This window comes from Pelophylax lessonae (genome assembly GCF_965119305.1).
Source record: "Pelophylax lessonae genome assembly, chromosome: 3".
Lineage (NCBI taxonomy): Eukaryota > Metazoa > Chordata > Amphibia > Anura > Ranidae > Pelophylax > Pelophylax lessonae.
Genome location: NC_138770.1, coordinates 348,374,974 through 348,395,368, shown reverse-complemented (window position 1 = coordinate 348,395,368; position 20,395 = coordinate 348,374,974). Strand labels below are relative to the sequence as shown.

The window sequence follows — 20,395 nt, the reverse complement described above, 5'->3', positions numbered from 1 at the left end:
ATATGAATTGCTTATTTTTGAACCCTTATTAAGGCTTCTACTTACAGCCAAATCAAGTGTTCCAACGTACACCATTAATGGATCTTTCAAGTAAGTTCTGGCTAAACGGCGAACACCATCTGGCCAAGTGGCACTAAAAGAGGAGAAAAACAAACAAAAATACACATCTGAGTAACATATTGAAAAATTCAGTGCACATTAAAGTGGTAATTGAGTCTACATTAACTGCTTCCATGTCAGCAGCTGTTCACATTTTCCTAGAAACAATTGCAAATAAAAAAGGTATTTTCCACAGATATGTACCAAAAAGGATTAATCAAATATCTGCTTATAATTGAATGCTAGAAGGAGGTTTTCAGTTGCTGGCCAAGAAGCGAGGAATTTTGATACATCTGTAAATTACATCTGTAAATTTCGTATCGTGAAGTGCAGTACAGGACACTGGATTTGATTCATAGACCATAGATTAATTTGCCGCTACCTTGAGGTGGTTGGACATTAGCAAAAGTTTAGTTGGGTCCACCCCCTAGTGTTCCTATATAACCCTGCCCACTGTGTAGGACTCAAGTTTTGTTTGTTGTGCTCTGCATTCTACTCCAAGATATGGACTTAAGTACATCAAAATTTCTCTCATCTTGATCGTACAATACAGGACAAAGGAACCGATTCATAGACCACGGAATTTCCAAAACCAGTAATCGAGGGGTGTAACAGTACAACTAAACAGCAGCAACAGGCCACAGAAAAAAAGGCAGCCAACAGACTAACAATTTTTTTTTTTATATAAATCTTTTTATTGAGTTTAAAGCATAACAGACAAAGAAAAATCAAAAACAAGAACAGTCCGTAAAATTCGAAAAGATCTGATACAAACCATATCTCGTAGGAATGAACAAAGAAGAGAGATCCGCATAAACAATGTATAAAATACAACATATTAAGAACACAACTTGTACAGAATAAAGTCTGGGGCTAATCGCCCATTAACTGCAACAATGGGTAGGCGGTGACCCTAGACCAGGAGTGTCAAATTAGCACTGAAGGATCAATTCCGTACATAGCCGATACAATCATATCGTACCACCGGTGAGACTGTTTGTCAGAGTTTTCATCAGAGTAGATTGTATCTGAGTGAAGTGCTGGGGGACCTAAAATTGACTCCTCCCCTCACCCCCGGGCACCCCCAATGGGATCTACACCTGTGCCCATGGGTGAGGGGGGATGAGTGGGAATGTCCTTGTGGTGGAGAAAGGAAAGTAAAAACGAGACTGGGGGAACAATCACTCACCGCTCAGTCCATTCTATCCAAGGTTGCCAAGATCGCAATATGCGATGCATAGAGTGATTTTTAAGGGACAAGGTACGCTCATATGTATAGTGTGTGCCAGTGAGGTCAATTATGCCTTGCATTGTTGGCGGTAGTACTGGTTTCCAGGCCTTTGTGATATTTAGTCTGGCGGACAATAATAGGTGTGTCATGGTATGTCTAATCTGCATAGGGAACCGTTCAATCATCAGTGACAAGAGTGCCATTCCAGGGTCTGGTAAGATAGTAATGTGAGTAATCTCAGACAAGAGTGTAAATGTGGCCTTTCAGTATGCCTGTAGTCGTGGGCATTGCCATAATATGTGATAAAGGTTGCCAACACAACCACATAGTCTCCAGCATTTGCCATTGTTATTTGGGTCAAACTTGTGGATTCTGCAGGGTGTGAGGTACCAGCGGAGGGAAATTTTTATGGAAAGCTCCCAAAGATTGGAGCAACTTGTCGCTGAGTAAACAGAATGGAACGCTTGAGTCCATTGTTTGTCTGTGTACCATGTGCTTATGTCTTGTTCCCATTGTATGTGGGAAGGGGATTTAGAGAAGACAGTTTTATGTTGAAGAAGGTTGTAAAAGGTAGTTATTCCTTTTTGTTTAGGAGGACCCAGAGCGCATAGGTACAATCATGCAGGGGTTGGAATTGTCTGTGGCCAGGGTGTAATGGAAGTCAAAAAGTGGGTGACTCTAAGGTACAAAAAAAATGGAGGTATCTGGGAGGTTGTATTTAGTTTGTAGTGCCTTGAAAGGGAGAATTTTAGAGTCCTGATATAAATCGTTGATGTATCCAATACCCCTTCGCTGCCAATCCATGAAATAGGATTGGTCCATGAGAGTGTGAAGTGCCGTAATGGGAACGTTAAGTGCCATGCGATTAGGGTGGGAATCACTTTGTGCAAGCAGTATTTTCCAGGCTCTAGCCGCAGCGGTCATAAAGGGGGGAAAATGAGTGGGAATTTTAGCTCCTAAGGCAGTTGCCATAAGCCATGCTGATAAATCTTTTCTATTGCAGTAAGAGGATTCAATGGAGCTCCACAGCGTGGTTGGAGCAGGTTTAAACCAATCTCTCAAGTTAGTGAGCACCGACGCCAGGTAGTAGTCGTAAATATCCACATACCCGGCGCCTCCTATAGTGCGTTGTTTGATTAGCTTGCCGTGTGCGCACCTAGGTTTCTTGCCTTGCCAGATATATAAAGAAATGAGGGATTGAATGGATTTAAAAAAATTATGTGGGACAGGGAGTGGTAGGGTCCTAAATAAGTAAAGTAGTTGCGGGAGGTACATCATTTTGAATGCCGCCAGTCTCCCAAGCCAGGAAAATTCAGAGGATGCTAGTTTTTTGAGGTTGTCTTGTAATGCGGTACGTGCCGGTATGTAATTATATTTAAATAATGATTTAGGAGAAGCTGTTAGTTGCACGACCAGGTATGATAGAGTATGCTCAGCCCATGCATATGGGAATTGCTGTTAGAGAATGCAGAAAGTAGAGTCAACCCCAATATTTAATACATGAGATTTTGATTCATTAACCTTATATAGGGAGACCTCTCCAAACCATTGCAAGGTCCTCTGAACTTCCGGCAGGGAGGCTGTGGGGTTAGTGATCATGAGTAGAACGTCGTCCGCGAAGAGACTCATTTTTGTGATGTTGATCTGCTATTTGGATTCCAGATAGGTTAGGATTGGAGCGGATATGTTCGGCTAGGGTTTCCATAATCATATTAAAAATCAAGGGGGAAAGGGGGCACCCCTGTCTCGTGCCATTTGATATATTGAACGGGGTAGAGATCGCTTCCGTGGTGCGAACTGCTGCAGAAGGCGTGGAGTAAAGCGCCATTATAGCCTTGTGCAAGAAATCGTGAAGCCCAAATTTGTGAAGGACAGAAGACAGAAAGCCCCAATGAACCCTATTGAACGCCTTCTCTGCGTCCAAAGAAAGAAGCAGAGAAGGCATTCCGGATAAACCTGCATGGTGAATAGCGTTAACCACCCACCTAGTAGCGCCTTACGCCTGGTAACCTTTGGTAAAACCGGATTGGTCTTTATGTATTATGTCAGGGAGAATATCCACTAGCCTTGTTGCTATCAGCTTGGCGTAGAGTTTCACATCCATGTTCAGGAGCGAAATAGGCCTTAAGTTTTGGGGTTGATTGGGTTCCTTCCCTGGTTTAGGTAGGGTCACAATCATGGCACCCAACATTTCTTTCAGAAAGGAGGAGGAGGCAGCGGAGTTAAAGACATCACGCAAAAGGGGTATCAGGGACCGTTGGTACTTCTTATAATATTCAGCTGTAAAGCCGTCTGGTCCAGGTGATTTCAAGTTGGGAAGGGAAGATATGGCTTCTGTTATTTCTAAGTCTGTGAAGGGTACATTTAGAGATTCCAAGTTGTGGGGAGAAATAGATGGCAAATTGATGTGGTCAAGGAATTTTTGGATTTCAGAAGTAGTGGGCTGGTGAGTCAGTGGGTCGTCCTTGAGGTTGTATAAGGATCCGTAATAGGAGCTAAATACATCAGCTATGAGATTAGGTTTAAGGAGTTTTGCTTTTGATTTGGGGTGAAGTATATAGGAAATTCTAGTCTGAAGTCTTTGCCCTTTGATTCTGAGGGCCATAGCTTTGTTGGCCTTGTTGCTAGTGGAGTATGTGGTAGCTTTCCATTTTTTAAGGTTATCACTAAATTTTTCTAAAAGGAAGGCCCTGAGTCCCTGTCTAAGGGAGAAGATTTGGTTACGAAGAGAGGTAGAAGGGTTCTGTTGGTTTTGCGAATCTAGGGCGGCCAGGGATTTTGTGATGTCATCCATCCGATGTGATCTCCTCCTCCGTTCCCTAGCCCCAACTGCATAAACACCCCTCTTAAAACAGCCTTATGAGCATTCCACACCACCACTGGGTCAGCATCTTTTTAGTAGTTGTCTACCAGGTAGTTATCAATATGCTTTTGAACTTCATCTGCATACACTGGGTTGGAGATGAGAGGATTATGTAGTCTCCAGACAAATGTGGAACAGGAGGGTGGACCATGAGAGATCGTAATGCTCAAGGGGGAATGGTCCGACCAAGTGGCCATGTGGAGCTCTGCAGCAGAAACACATTCCAACAATTTCTTATCTGAAATACAGAGGTCAATCCGTGAGTAAGTGCCGTGACGCGGGGAGAGGTAGGGATAGTCCCTCGCCGACGCATGACAGCACCTCCACACGTCATACAATTCATTATTCCACAGATACCTAGACAAAGATATTATGGCGTTTAAGTACAGATGAATCCAGGTTACTGTCTGGTGCAAGATTAAAATCGCCACATATGAGAAGGTTACCAAACTGGAGAGATTTAGCCTTTTTGACAATCGAACGGATGAACGGCAGTTGGTGGTGGTTGGGTGCATATAGATTCACAATAGTATATTGCTTATTGTCAATTGAGCAGCGAAGTATAATGAAACGGCCTTTAGGGTCTGTCAGGCTTATGGGGTAGAGTAAATAAAAGAAAAAATAAATTATGGCATAGTCCTATATAGATATTTTGTTCTATCTAGAAATACTAAGCAGTGACATACATTTTTGTTAGGTTACTGAAAGGTTAAATATCCTTTAACAAAAAGTGTCTATTCAGGAAATTCTTAAACAGGTTTACCTAAACATACTGTGTTGACCTAAGGTAATAAATAGTCTGTTTAACTTTAAGATAAAGTCTAAGACACTATACCAAGGTAATCTTATCTGTGTGTGGGACCATAAACCTTAGTCAGAAATTTTCTGTGTTTAGACCCATTTAAAAATAAGATTTACAGATACATTATAATGTTTTATGTAACAGAATATTAACAATGAAATATATATAACTAACATACATAGATATGTAGAAAACCGTTACATATTATAATTGTTTCATCCTTGCTAAAAGAAAGTTAAACTGATTTTGATGACTCATCACTGCATGTTTAGAAAGACTTCATGTTAAACCTTTGTAAGCTGTAAAAATTAATCATAAAACTTTTCTAACCTTGCCAGACTCTAGAAAGTCTGAGATGGTAAGCTCTTTGTCAATATAAGGTGCAAAGTTTTATTTGTAGGTAAAGAATGCTGCTATATACTGAAGCTCAGAGAAACACAATACTGCCATCTCTGGTGACTGACTGCTACTAGTTGAAGTCTTAGGTTGAAAAGTAATTTCCAATAAATCTAGATATATATATTAATAATATATTATGGTGTTACCAGATTCATTCCTTATTTAGATACATAATGGATATTAAATGGACATGTAATAGATGAGAGTATGGATACATTTTATGTTTTATGATTACTCTTAAATATGGAGAAAACGGAATTTTTGTAAAATCTTACCTGTAAAATTCCTTTCTCTGAGTCCTCCGACAGTCGCCGCCTCCTCTAAGTCATCACAATTGGGTATTGTCCACCTATCCGTAGGAATAGCTAGGCATATAGACTTAGTCAAAAGGCATTAGCATATACACACCCACAGGGGCTGTCCCATCTGGTCAATACCCCCCCTGCATCACCACTCCCAACTCAGTTTTGGTAGTATAGTAGTAGGTAATAAGAACCCCAAAAGAGGGGCGGGGGCGGCGACTGTCGGAGGACTCAGAGAAAGGAATTTTACAGGTAAGATTTTACAAAAATTCAGTTCTCCCTTACGTCCGACAGTCGCCGCCTCCTCTAAGTCATCACAATTGGGATGTCCCAAAGCAGTATAGACATGAGGGGTGGGAGACGCAACCGTAGAAAAGGCAACGCAGTACCCACATCAGAGAAAGGAATCTTACACGCACTGTAAGAACCAACTGGGCAACAGCAACAAACAATGCTCAACAGGAGCAACAGCCCAGGAAAGCAAATGCCAACAGCCAGGGACCCAGAGAAAAAAATCAAGGGTCCATCAAGGCACAGCCGCACTGAGAACTTTGCGGCCAAAAGAAGCATCAGCTGATGCCAGAACGTCTACTTTGTAGAACTTGGAAAAGGTGTGCACCGACGACCAAGTCGCCGCCTTGCACACCTGGGCCACCGAGGCCCGATGCCAATAGGCCCAGGAAGTACTCAAAGACCTGGTAGAGTGCGCCTTAACAGGGAAGGGCGGAACCCGTTCCTTCAAGACGTAAGCCTGTTCAATGGTCTGTCTGATCCATTTGGCAATAGTCGCTGCGGACGCAGCCATGCCCTTCCGAGGGCCCTCAGGAAGGACAAAGAGGGAATCCGTCTTCCAAAAGGATTCCGTAGACGACAGGTAAAACCTGATCGCCCTGACAACATCCAAGGAATGCAAGGCAATCTCCTTTGGATGTTTAGGCTTCGTACAAAGCGAAGGCAGGACAATGTCCTCATTAAGGTGATAATCAGAGATCACCTTGGGAAGGAAGGATCGGGGTGGTCGCAAAACCACCTTATCCCTGTGAATTATCAAGTAAGGGGAGCGGCAAGACAACGCCGCCAGCTCCGACACTCTGCGAGCCGAAGTGATCGCCACAAGAAAAGCAACCTTCTTCGACAGCAGAGGCAACAATATCTCCCTGATATTTTCAAAGGGAGCACGCTGTAATGCGGACAGAACCAAGTTCAAGTCCCATGGAGGTAAAGGCTCCTTCCTGGGAGGAGACAAATGTCGCACACCTTGAATGAATAATGAATGTGCGCACCAAGGAATGAGACGCCACAGGGCGTTGGAAAAGGACCGCCAGTGATGACACCTGGCCCTTTATTGTGGCCATCGCCAGGCGCTGATCCACTCCAGACTGGAGGAAAGCCAAGATTCTCGACACCGAGTAATAACGAGGGGAAAACCCCCTGGACTCACACCAGGTGAAGTAGGCTTTCCAGGTACGGTAATAGATCTTACCAGAGGAAGATTTCCTAGCCTTGATCAAGGTAGGGATAACCACAGAGGATAGACCCTTGTCCAAGACCTGGGTCTCAACAGCCAGGCCGTTAAAGCCAGCGACTGTAAAGCAGGATGGAAGATCGGACCTTGAGACAGAAGATCTTCCCGCAGAGGCAGGTGCCACGAAGGCGCCACTGCCAGGTGAACGTCGGTGTACCAGGACCGGCGAGGCCAGTCCGGTGCCACCAGAATCAAAATGTGCGGTTCCGAGCCCAATCTGCGAAGGAACCGGGATAGCAACTGAATCGGAGGAAAGGCGTACATCAGACGATAATGATGCCAAGGCGCCACCAACGCATCCGAGGCGTCCGCCAACGGATTGCGCGTTCTTGCCACGAAGCTTTCCACCTTTCGGTTTAGTCGGGATGCGAACAGATCAACATCTGGGGATCCCCATTTCGCACACAGCATCTGAAAAACCTCCGGGTGAAGGGACCATTCCCCCTGGTCCAGGGTCTGGCGGCTCAGATAGTCGGCCTGCCAATTTTCCACACCCGGAATGTGAACTGCCGAGATCGCCGGGGCATGAGTCTCGGCCCAAGACAGAATATCGGTCACCTCCCGGGCCGCTCGAGCACTCCTGGTGCCCCCCTAGTGGTTGATGTAAGCCACCGCGGTAGCATTGTACGTCTGTACGCGAACAGGCAGGCCCTGGAGACGGTCCGACCACTGGAAGAGACAGTTTTATCGCTCGTAGTTCGAGCACATTTATCGGGAGGGAGGATTCCTCCTCCGACCAAGTGCCCTGGGCAGACAGGTTGCCCAGGACTCCACCCCAGCCCGACAGGCTGGCATCCGTGGTAACCACTGTCCACACCACCGGGCGGAAGGACTTGCCTTCCGCCACCGCCGGGGACTGGATCCACCACAGAAGAGCCAATCTGGTCTGGCGACTCAAGGAAACCTCCAGATCCAAGGACTGAGGAAGTCTGTCCCACCTGGCCAGGATCTACATCTGGAGAGCCCGCGTGTGGAACTGGGCAAAGGGAATCGCCTCGAAGGCCGACACCATCAACCCCAACGAGGACGGATTGTCCCTGAGAGACCTGAGTTCGTCCCGCAAAGTCCAGACCTTGTCCTCCGGCAAGAACACCTTTGCCTGAGCAGAGTCCAGAACCATTCCCAGGTAGGGAAGGCGAAGCGACGGAGACAATGCTGATTTCTGAATGTTGATGGTCCATCCGAACTCCTGGAGCGTCTGTACCGTGATGGACAGATCACGCACAAGGTCCTGGCTGGCCCTCGATCTCAGAAGCAGATCGTCCAGGTACCCCAGGACCGCAATGCCCTGGGCCCGTAGCAGGCCCAGGACCGGTGCCAACACCTTGGTAAACACCCTTGGTGCCGAAGCGAGACCGAAAGGTAACGCCACAAACTGGTAGTGGTCCTCTGCGATAGCAAACCGAAGGTACCGCTGATGACCCTCGAAAATGGGGATGTGCAGGTACGTATCCTTCAGATCTATCGAAGCCAGAAATTCTCCCGGACTCAAGGAGGCCGCAACCGAACGGAGAGACTCCATTCGAAACTTTCGAACCCGCACAAAGCGTTTCAGCGCTTTCAGGTCCAAAATAGGAAGCACTTTGCCCTCCTTCCTGGGCACAGTGAACAGATTCGAATAAAACCCCTGAAACCTGTCCCGATGAGGCACCGGGACAATCACTCCCTGAGCAAGCAGGTCCTGCAAGACCCCATGCAAATCCTGCAGACGCCCCGGAAGCAGATTGAGATTGGAGGGAAAGAATCTGTCCGCCGGCCTGGAGAGGAATTCGATCTTGTATCCTGATCAAACGATTTCCTGGACCCACCTGTCCGATATCCGGAGCAGCCAAGGTTGGAGGAAACTGCGCAAACGTCCCCCCACCCCTGAAATGGGTGAGGGCGCACCTTCAGGCAGAGGCGGATTGTCCCACCGAGCCGGCATTGCCGGCTTTCTGCTTACCCGCCCAGGGCTTCTTCTGGTTGCTCTGGGCCTTGAAGGGCTTGCCCTTGCCCTGATTGGATCTAGGCGCAGAACCCCGCTTGCCTCGGAAAGACTTGTTCTTCGGGTTCTGGGGCAGCACAGTGCTCTTGCCCCCCGTGACGCCTTTCACCAGGGTATCCAACGCCTCGCCAAAAAGGCGAGAGCCAGCATAGGGAAAATCAGCAACAGTTTTCCGTGAGGATTGGTCAGCCGACCAGCTCTTCAGCCATATCAGTCGCCGGTTAAGCACCGCGACGCTCGAGAGGCGAGCCACCAAGGGAGCCTAATTTAAGGCTGCATCACACAAATACATGACTCCTTGGTGGATCTGGTCCACCATTTCCAGTCGGGCAGGTGGCACGTCATCAGACACCAGGTTGCTTCGAAGCACCTTGATCCAATCAGCTACCGCCTGAGCCACCATAACGGACGCGAAAACGGGTTTGAGCAACGAACCCGCCACCGTATAGGAATGGCGGGCTAGAGACTACAACCGCCGGTCCGTGGGATCCCAGAAAACCGGGGTATCCTCAGTAGGAACCAAGGTAGCCTTGTTCAGCACGGCCACAGTGTGATCTGGCACACACCATCGTGATTCCGTATCCGGCGCAAAAGGATAAAGCAATTTGAACCAATTAGGCACCACGAATGGACGTTTTGACGTGTGCCACATTTCATTAACAGTGTAATGAAATTCAGCTGGGCAGGGAAAAACCTGCGCAGACTTGCGGGTCCTGTGTGTCCCAAAAGAGGACACAACGCCCGGATTGGGCTCATCCTCTAAATGCAAGGTTTCCTTCACAAACAATCAACTCATCCATGGTCGCCCGTTCTTCAGGTGACCCTGGGGAGGATGTGTCAACACCCTCAATTTCAGCCTTCCCCTCAGACCCCGGGGGGTCCAGGGATGAGCGGGACCCTGAAAAGGGCACGCTCGCAGCAGCAGCAGCAGCCATATCCCCATCTGAATCAGAAGAGAGAGACAGCCTGGGCCGTTTTCTCGCAGCCCGTTCAGACATCAGCATTTCCATATTTGCCACTAAAGTCGCAACCACAGCAGCCAGATCAGGTCGCAGCGGAGCCACAGGAGAACTGGGGCCCCCCACTAAAGCTGGAGGAAACTTGGTTTCCTGAGAATCCATGGCTCAAGACAAGAAAAAATACAGTGCAAAAAAAATAGTGTACTGTCCCCTTAAATAGCGCTGCGGAGTGCGCAGCCCACCGCTACTGTCACAGCTATGAAGACCCCCAAAAGGAGAAAGAAAACTGAGCCAGAAGCAGTATACAGAAGAAGACAGAGAGATACACTGCAGAGCCCGCAGATCGTTGCTACCTGTGTCCTTGCTGCCTGAGAGGAAAAGGAAATGCTGCTGGAAGGGGCTGGCTATAAGCCAGACCTCAGGGAAAATGGCTGCCCATAGGAAATGCATTGGGGGCTACACCAAGATGGCCGCCGACATGCGGCCGAACGATCGTTCTACCGCCCACAAAATGGCGGCGGAGGGCGCCAAAACGATCTGTATACTCGCCCCAGAGGGGCCACATCCATGTGCAGTAACAAACATGGCGGACCGCGCAAACATACCCCCGCAGCGGTCGCCGCACCAAGTCTGTACCCCCAAACATGCACCTAAGATGACACAGGAACAGGGACCCCCAGCAAAAAGCATACAGATCTGCACAAAGCGAACCCCGCAGGGATCACACAGGGAGTCACACAGGCACAGACATGGGGACACACAGCAACACAGACTGCCACCCCAGGTAGAGGCCCCACACAGAAGTACTTACCTGATGGCGTGGGGAGCCTCCATACACGGATAAACCTCTGTCCTCTCCTGACAGGGAGTGCCGTGAGCCAGGGACATGACGCTGCAGCACCGCAGACGAATCCTGTGAGGTAGCCACCTCACGGCTGCATCCCTGCATCGAACAGGGATGGGTCGTTCTTAATGCCAGGGCGAACCATAGCTGAACGCTCGATGGCGGGCTGGGGGTCCATCTGACCCTCTGTGCCCTGGAGAACCAGGGCGGCCAGTCCGAATCCCAGCACCGCATGATCCATCTTCATCCGAAGAATAAACTAACACTAAAGCTGACAAAATAAACAGCTAGTAAAGTGAGAGAAAAAACTGACATTTTAAAAGAAAATCAAACAAAAGATTTAGGAAGGCTGAGACTGAAGCCCCAGCACAAGGTAGCCTGAACTATTCCTGATGCTAGGCAAACTAAAAACTGAGTTGGGAGTGGTGATGCAGGGGGGGTATTGACCACATGGGACAGCCCCCGTGGGTGTGTATATGCTAATGCCTTTTGACTAAGTCTATATGCCTAGCTATTCCTACGGATAGGTGGACAATACCCAATTGTGATGACTTAGAGGAGGCGGCGACTGTCGGAGGATGTAAGAGAAATCATCATTTAATTTTAATATTCTGGTCAACCAAGAGGTGTCACCCAATAACCTCACCAGTTAATGAATAAGATGTCCCAACCAATGGGGATAATGTTACTCCCTCTGGGTTTAACTTATGGTAATTTTAATAGTCCTTTGTTCTATACCATATAAAAAGGGAAACCCAGATGAGAGAGAGAGAGAGAGAGACAGGACATTTGCACAACATACATTACATATACAATACACACACTACTACAGCCATGCATAAACTCATCCATACAGACTCCATTTTGCTCCATCATGTATCTGAAACTTTGAGGGACGCCAAACAAAACTCCTCCCTAATTGGCCACCATCTTGGAAAGGCAGCCATCTTAAGGACTCTGGTAACAACCATTCTAAGCTAGCAGCCATTTTAAATATGGTAAATATGCCTTGCTAATTATTTTAACATTATTCAATATTGTTTATGTACTTCCTTAAATGTTTTACATTGCATATTTAAGGGTAGCAAGATTATAATCCCAGCCGTATTAACCATATGTAGATTTTTCTCTAAGAGATGATTTTTGCTTTTTATACATTTTTATTAATATCAGATTTAGCGCATATTGTCGTATTAGTCTCACGTTTTGCATAGCCTATTCTCGCTTCATCTGCAGTGGAGTGACTATCAGACTGTGCATTGCGCAGACAATTGTGGTCTGATTATATAGAACATTCCTTTATGGTTTATACTATACCTGGAGAAAACATAATCTTGCTTTATTTTTACTTTCATTATTGAGCTACACATCACATTGCATTTATTGTTTGAAGTTCATATTTTATGTAAAGTTATCTTTTTGTGTCATCTCAAGTTTGATCATTTATTGTGAATTCATGTCTCGTGAATAAATATTCTTATATATTCTATACTGTAGACTGTTTTCACTATGATTGGTATATGCTTTTAAAAATAAATTAATCAATAAAAAGAATTTGCTACTTATTGATTTGTGGAAATAAGTGGAGATTCTCCTACCGCACAGATCTTTGCTTATTGACATAAATAGACACTGTTATATTCAGAGCAGTATAAACATTCTGACAGGTCCAGAATAACATCATGGGACTGGAATGCCAGGGAATGTTTAACAGCCAAAAGTACTCCCTTGCGCTTTTTTCCTCAGAGGCTTGATATATGGTAGGGAAAAGCTTGTGGCTGCATTTGGGAGAAGCAGATTGGGAAAAGTGTGTTTCCTGTACACAGATGACATCGGCTTGGAGAGATCTGGCAGTGGCCCGCAAGGAAGCACGTTTGGCCGGGTGATTCTGTGAAGGAATGGGATGAACACTTGTGAATTAAGCAAAATGTCTATTTTTCTAGGTCTGTTTTTCTGTACATGTACATATCTTTTTCTGTCTTCCTTTCTCAAAATGGCCGTTACTAGATACTTCGGGACGGGTTACTCAGGGGGTTGACTGGTTAAAGTGACCGCCTGAGGGGTAAGCTCAGTTGCAGTAGGTTGCCCGACACTAGGGTGGATGTACGTCCTTCGGGACGGGTTACTCGGGGGTTGACTGGTTAAAGTGACCTCTTGAGGGGTAAGCTCAGCTGCAAGTGGATACCCGACAACAAGGGAGGCAGGAGTAATGTCTCAGTGTCTGTCGTTTTGTTTGAAGTGTGTCTCTACAGATTGAAAGGTTGCATTTGTGTGTCCTGAGAGGGCGGATATTTGCAACGTCCTTCGGGACAGTTACTCAGGGGGTTGACTGGTTAAAGGTACCCCTGAGGGTTAAGCTCACCTGTTGAGGTCACATGACAAGAGAGAGACGACAGGAGTTATGTTTTGTTCTGTGTGTGTTGTGAAATGAAACATACATTATTGCACAGATAAATCCAGTCAGGTTTGAGGTTGCTACGGGCAACAGAGAGAGACAGAGAGAGGAAGGGGTTACGTTTTGAGTTTTTCTTTTTTTCAGTTCAACCCCCTCCTTCTGTGCGTCCCTGACAGTTTTTTTTTCTCTCTCTGAGACTCGCACTGTTGTGCTGTTATCTGGTAAACCCCCCCCGCTAGCAGCTGGCATACTTTTTTTTCTCGCGAGAAAGCGGGAGGGGGTCACTCCTTGCGCGAAGCTTGGAGGACAATCGGTCCCAGCATTACTACATATATGCAATTATTAATTTTTTTTTATGGAATTTTTGGAGTTTTGCCATTTAACCATTTGTGTATAAAGCATAGGAACCTCTGGGAAGAGTGATACTAGTGAATAAAAAACAGTTTTTATCAGGAATCAGTTTGCCGTAGTTGGCTGGATGTTTTGTGGCTATTTTTTATAGAATTAGAGATAATGAGAACTTACATTTTGCAATTGGGTCCCTATGTAAAAGGGAGTTCTGGGGCAAAATTTTGAAAATTGGCTACTTGCCAGGGGGGGGGGGGGGGGTTCAACTGTGATTATTTTTGTTCCTGAAATAGTTATAGAATTTATTTTTGGACAGAAAGGGTTACCGCAATTAGTGTGACCATTGAACCCTATTGGCACTGAGCCAAAAGTTTCAAATCAGATTAACTTTTTATCTGATTATAATATTTAAGAGATATTTAGGGGGCATCCTCTATTGCAGGAGGGGAACCTGTGGTCAGCTCTGCTCACCCCTGGTCTGAGTTTTGAAAATTGGCACACAGCCAAAAGTTTTAAATCAAGTTAAGCGATTGGTTACCAGTACTGCCCCCTCTGGCCGTCAGCTGAGACAGCGGCAGTAGAACAGAAAAAAGAGTGAGGGACCTTGCATTTGAGCTGGGTGGCCCGGGGGGGAGAGGAATATGGATCAGCATATTAGCAAACCGGAGAAGGGAAAGTTTGTGAGTTCAAACAAAAGTGCTGACAGGCTGCAGAGCAACCATAGGAGTAGCAACATACGCTGACAACAGAACAGAAAGGAATGTTGTGTGAGAACAGCTAAGACATTGCATAATGAATGATGGATCGTAGAAGCTAAGAAAGATGACGATCAAGGTTGGAAATTGCATCATGTATGAGTATTATCAAGTCGATCGTAAAGCCAATAAGCCTCCACCCTATAATGGCGTCTGGAGAGATAACGGGGAGGGTCCTTACTCTCCGCCTACCACCCATTATCCTCACACCACTCCTACTCAAACGCAAGCCACAAGGACAGTTCCTACAGACGGCCATCTTGGTGCAGTCAAGTCTTTCCTTCCTGCCCCGCCCAGCACAGTTCCTGCGGACATTTACATTAGCATTTAATACTGCATGCAAGAAAAAATTAAGAAAAATTGACTCCGATACCCAGAAGAAAAAGGTAAAAAAATATCAGAGGGATATGGAGGATTTTAAAAATAATGCTGTATATATGTGGCAAAATTTGACCACTTCTATCACTAACATCCCGATTCAGGAACCTGGGTCAGTTTCTCAGGAATCCATTCTGGTCAGTCCTAGGCCTACGGGCTTAGTACCACGAAGTAGAGGTAAAAAGAATACAGGCTTTAAAAGGAAGAGGGAGGGGTAACTCCTATGGTTTCTAAAATAATTCCCATGGTTCCCAAAATCATTTCTAAAATAATCCTCAACAATCTAGAGGAGCTAAAAGAGATCAGGGGAGGAATTTTCAACATCCCCCAAAGAATATATACTATAATCAGCAAAGGGAGGTAGGTTATTGTGCTCAGTGGAGGAATCTGGGGTCTCCAACTATGGACCCGGGATATTTCCGAGAGAGCTCAAACAGACCCTTTAATGTGCCTACTAATAATAGATTTGAGCCTCTAGTGGAATGGAGAGAGGACTATACCCCCTACTCTCCACGTCAATTTTTAGGCAGGGGAGGCAGAGGGAGGATGAGAGGGAGAGCAGGGAGACCTTGGAGGGACCGCCCCTACAATCCTCCACACACAACAGACGGGGGACAGGAATATCCAACCCCTCGGAGGGATGTTTATCATACTCCGTGAGTGGGGTCAGGAGGACGAGAACCAGAGGATGTAGGTCTGGAAGGAGAGAACAACAGAAAAAGGAGGAGAGAAATGGAGCAAGCGTTATTTTTAACTTAGCGGGTATTGATTTGACTAAAAAGGAGTTGAATATCTTGAATGCGGGCATAAAGTGTGCACCTAAAAGGTCCCTCAATACATTTGATGTGTACATAGATGTACATAAGTATATTCGAAAAAATTTATTTAAAAAAATACTTTTTGAACACTTGTAACGCTGAGAGGAGAGCTAGGAATATGACTGTAGGGGTCGACAGTGGTCTTCTAACCATCAAATAGAAGTGTTTAAAAGTATGTGTTGGAGATTGAACAGCTGCCTCCAAAAAGGAATATTAATCCTAGACACATACAGGAAGGGATTAAATCATTAGAAGATAGGAAAAATATTATAATTAGGCCTGCTGACAAAGGGGGTGGTGTCGTTTTACTCACTAAGGCTACATGTACACAGGACGTTTGAAAAAGTCCTTTGAACGCTGGAACTTGACAGCTACAGAACGTTTAAAAACGCCTGTTGTGTCGCGTTTGCATGCCGCGTTTGGACGCGTTTAGCGGTGTTTGTGCTCAGAGGCATTTTTTGCAAAACACATCAGGAGACCCTCCCAAACACCCACAATGCAAATTAGTCGAGTTTGGATTCCAACAGAGATTTCGAAGAAGGAGAAACTATACCTAAACCCCAGTTTCAATCGTATTCCTACGATATACACGCTACCACAGGTTCACAAAGACCTGGTGAACCCTCCGGCTAGGCCCATACTAAATGGGATCGGTTCCGTAACTTCACAGGTAGGTAAGTACCTTGATACATTTTTGCAGGCTAGTGTTTTGGCCACTAAGGCATACTTGAAAGATACAAAACACTTCCTTCAATTATTAAAGGAGGTAAAAATTCCTTCTCAGACTCAGGTTCATCTCGTCACAGCGGAAGTATCCTCATTATATACGGTGATTCAACATGAGGATGTGCTCTTGGCCCTAAATTGGAAGCTGTGTCAGCGTGATTTGCCTTTTTTCCAGAAATGCTTTTTGGGGATGATTCTGGACTATTGCTCAACTATCCTCTTTAAAAACCTTTGCTGATTTTCTTAATAACAACATCATGCTCCGGTTTAATTGGAGTCTGGAACAGGTGGATTTTTTGTCTGTTAGTATTTTTTTGAGAGAAGGGAATATCAGCACTAGTGTTTTTTTTCCAAGTCCACTGATAGGAACAGTTTCTTGCCTGTCTTTAGTGGTCATCATCCACTATGCCTCCGTAATATTCCGAAGGGGCAATTCACTAGGGTACGGAGAAACTGTTCCTCAGATCAGGAGTATAAGTCTAAATCGCAGATATTAAAGGACCGCTTTGTGAATAAGAGCTACAAGAGTGTTGATCTAGATAGGGTTAATGGAGGAGGTTGGTGCAATCACGCAAGAGCAATGTTTGGATGATAGGGTGAGATTGCTTGATAACAGACATGAGTACAGTTTTATTTCCAATTACCATTCCCGATATAGGGAGGTGGAGAACATCCTCCATAAATATTGGAATGTGCTTTTGATGGATAAAACTCTAGGGCAGGTATTACCGGATCGTCCTCACTTTATCTATAGGAAAGCACCGTCTTATGCTGACCGTTTGGTCATAAAAGTATTAGATCCGTCCAAACGCCCACAGCTTTTTTGGGACAGGGTAGGTTTTTTTGCGTGTAGACGTTGCATATCCTGTCGTCAAGTAAACACGCATTTACGAGGGATTACAAGCTTTACCTCCACGGCGAATGTCAAATCATTTGATATTGTGGATTTCATATCGTGCCAGTCAACACATATTGTATATGCTTTGGAGTGCCCTTGTGGCTTAATGTACATAGGACGTACTAAGCGTCTTTTAACCACTTCCATACAGAGCAGTTACACCCCCTTCCTGCCCAGACCAATTTTCAGCTTTCAGCGCTCTCACACTTTGAATGATAATTACTTAGTCATACAACGCTGTACCCAATCAAATTTATCATTTTTTTTCACACAAATAGAGCTTTCTTTTGGTAGTATTTAATCACCACTAGGTCTTTATTTTTTGTGATATAAGTGAAAAAAAGAGCAAAAATTTTGAAAAAAAAAAAAACACATTTTGTTTTGGTTTCGATTATAAAATTTTGCAAATAAGTAATTTTTTTTTCATAAATTTGGGCCAAAATGTATACTTCTACATATCTTTGGTAAAAATAACCCAAATTAGTGGTTATTATTTAGTCTGTGTGAAAGTTATTGAGTCTACAAACAATGGTGCGAATCATTGAAAATTGATCACACCCGATGTACTAATGGCCTATCTAATTTCTTGAGGCGCTGAAATGTCTTTTTGGAAAGTAGACATTCCAGGGTATTTAGTAAGAGGCATGGTGAGCTTTTTGAAGTTTTAATTTTTTCCCACAATTTTTGGGAAAAGGAAGAAATAATTTTTTATTTTTAACACAAAATTGTCATAACAAGTTATTTCTCACACACAATATATGCATTCTGCTACTCCTCCTGAGTATGGCGATACCACATGTGTGAGACTTTTACACAGCCTGGCCACATACAGAGGCCCAACATGCAAGGAGCACCGTCAGGTGTTCTAGGAGCATAAATTACACATATAATTTACTAACGACCTATCACACTTTTGAAGGCCCTGGAGCACCAGGACAAGGGAATGACCCACAAAATGACCCCATTTTGGAAAGCAAACACCCCAACATATATTCTATGAGGCATAATGAGTCTTTTGAACATGTAATTTTTTTCCACAAGTTTTTGGAAAATGTGGAAAGAAAATGAAAAACGCATTTTTTTTTTTTTTACACAAAGTTATCAATTCATAAGATATTTCTAACACATAGCATGTACATAGTAAAGATTACACCCCAAAATACATTCTACTACTCCCGAGTATGGCGATACCACATATGTGGGACTTTTGTCACAGCATAGCCACATACAGAGGCCCAACATGCAAGGAACACTGTCAGGTGTTCTAGGAGCATAAATTACACATATAATTTCATTACACTTTTGAAGGCCCTGGAACACAGACAATGGAAACCCCCACAAAATGACCCCATTTTGTAAAGCAAACACCACAACACATAATCTAGGAGGCATGGGCTGCAGATAGGTACTCAGGTACTCTGATGGGCTGCAGACAGATACTCCGATACACTGATCAGCTTCAGAAAGGTACTTGGGTACTCCGATGACAGGTACTCGGGTACTTTGAGTACCTGTCATCGGAGTACCCAAGTACCTGTCACCAGCCCATCAGAGTACCCAAAGTACCTGTCATCAGAGTACCTGATGGGCTAATGACAGGTACTCGGGTCCTCCGATGACAGGTACTCGGGTCCTCCGATGACAGAGTACCTGTCATCAGAGTACCCGAGTACCTGTCATCAGAGTACCTGATGGGCTGGTGACAGGTACTCGGGTACTCCGATAGGCTGGTGACAGGTACTCGGGTACTTTGATGGGCTAGTGACAGGTACTTTAATGGGCTAGTGGCAGCTGCTCTTTATTGGGGGGGGGGCAATCAGTGTGTTTTGGGGTGCACTGTAATTGGTAACTAGCTGTTACCGCAATCTCCTCCTCACAAAGGATCAGTGTGTGAGGAGAAGAACACGGTGACAGCTAGTTACCGTGTTCTCTGTTGACATTCTGTGACCGGCTGTGATTGACAGCCTATCACTTGGTAAACAGCCAATTTCATTGGCTGTTTACCTTGATCGGGGTTGGGCTCAGTCAGAGCCTCACCCCCGATCGCCACCCTGCGTGCCCAAGGGGGCGCCAAGAGCGGGCGGACGTCATATGACGGCCGCCCGGATCGGCAAAGACTTCCTGCCGGCGTCATTTTATAATGGCCCGGGATGGAAGTGGTTAAGCAAGCGCATCTCTGAACAGATCAACAATCTAAAGCTTGGCTTCAAGAATCACAGCGTTTCTCTTCATTTCCAGCTCAAACATAACAGGGACCCCTCTGGATTGAAGTTTTGGGGGATAGCCTCAATACCACCTACTTGGAGAGGGTCTAATAGGGTTAGGAAATTATCGAGAAATGAAACGAAATGGATTTATTTAACAGATACCCTCACTCCTAAGGGAATGAACATAGAGCTTGACTTAAATTGCTTTATAAGTGACTGATTGGGATTTATTTTCTTAGTTGTCCTGATTTGGGATCACTTGTCTGGCAATACACTAATTTCTGATAAGGGGTTCTGTTTTGTGATTATTGGTTGAGCCATTCATTCATTTTTTCTGTGTTCTGGAGTATTGATTCTTGTATTTTAGTTAATCATTTATCAAAATAGCCTCATCATTTATTCCCTTTTGTCTTGCATTTATATGTGGATCGTTGTTATTGCTATTGTGGTTCTAATAGTATTGACAAAAATATTCAACAACCATGAGGGATCTTTGTGTATGGGGGCGAATTCTTCCAGAGTCACTCTCGTATATAGAGATTATAAAATAAATCGTTTTCTCCATTTGTTTGCCTATGTGGGAGGTGATGATTTTTGTTTATGTGTCTATATGTACAAATCATCATGTCTGTTTTTTATATATTCATTTTCTGTACATTTAAGCAATAAGGGTGTATTAAGTGGAACGTTTGTATATCTTAAATGTTCTATTGTTCTTTTGTGATATGTTGATGTAACGCCCGGGTCACTAACTGCGTGCTATAATGGCTAATTAAACAAATTGTGGGTAAAGGCCCCGGATAGGCTTTGTGGGGATATGGGTTTGTAGTTTCCCACGTTAGGAGGGACAATACCATTATTC

At 44.9% G+C, this 20,395-nt stretch overlaps 1 protein-coding gene across 1 annotated transcript in view; it reads right to left on the bottom strand.

The window, feature by feature from the left end:
* DDX43 (DEAD-box helicase 43) overlaps positions 1-20,395 on the bottom strand; it is a gene marked incomplete at both ends in the record, with an annotated part of 462,922 nt that overhangs the window by 86,379 nt on the left and 356,148 nt on the right. Inside the window, 1 exon segment of the mRNA XM_082249917.1 lies at positions 46-133. Coding sequence (XP_082106043.1) covers positions 46-133 — 88 coding nt within the window.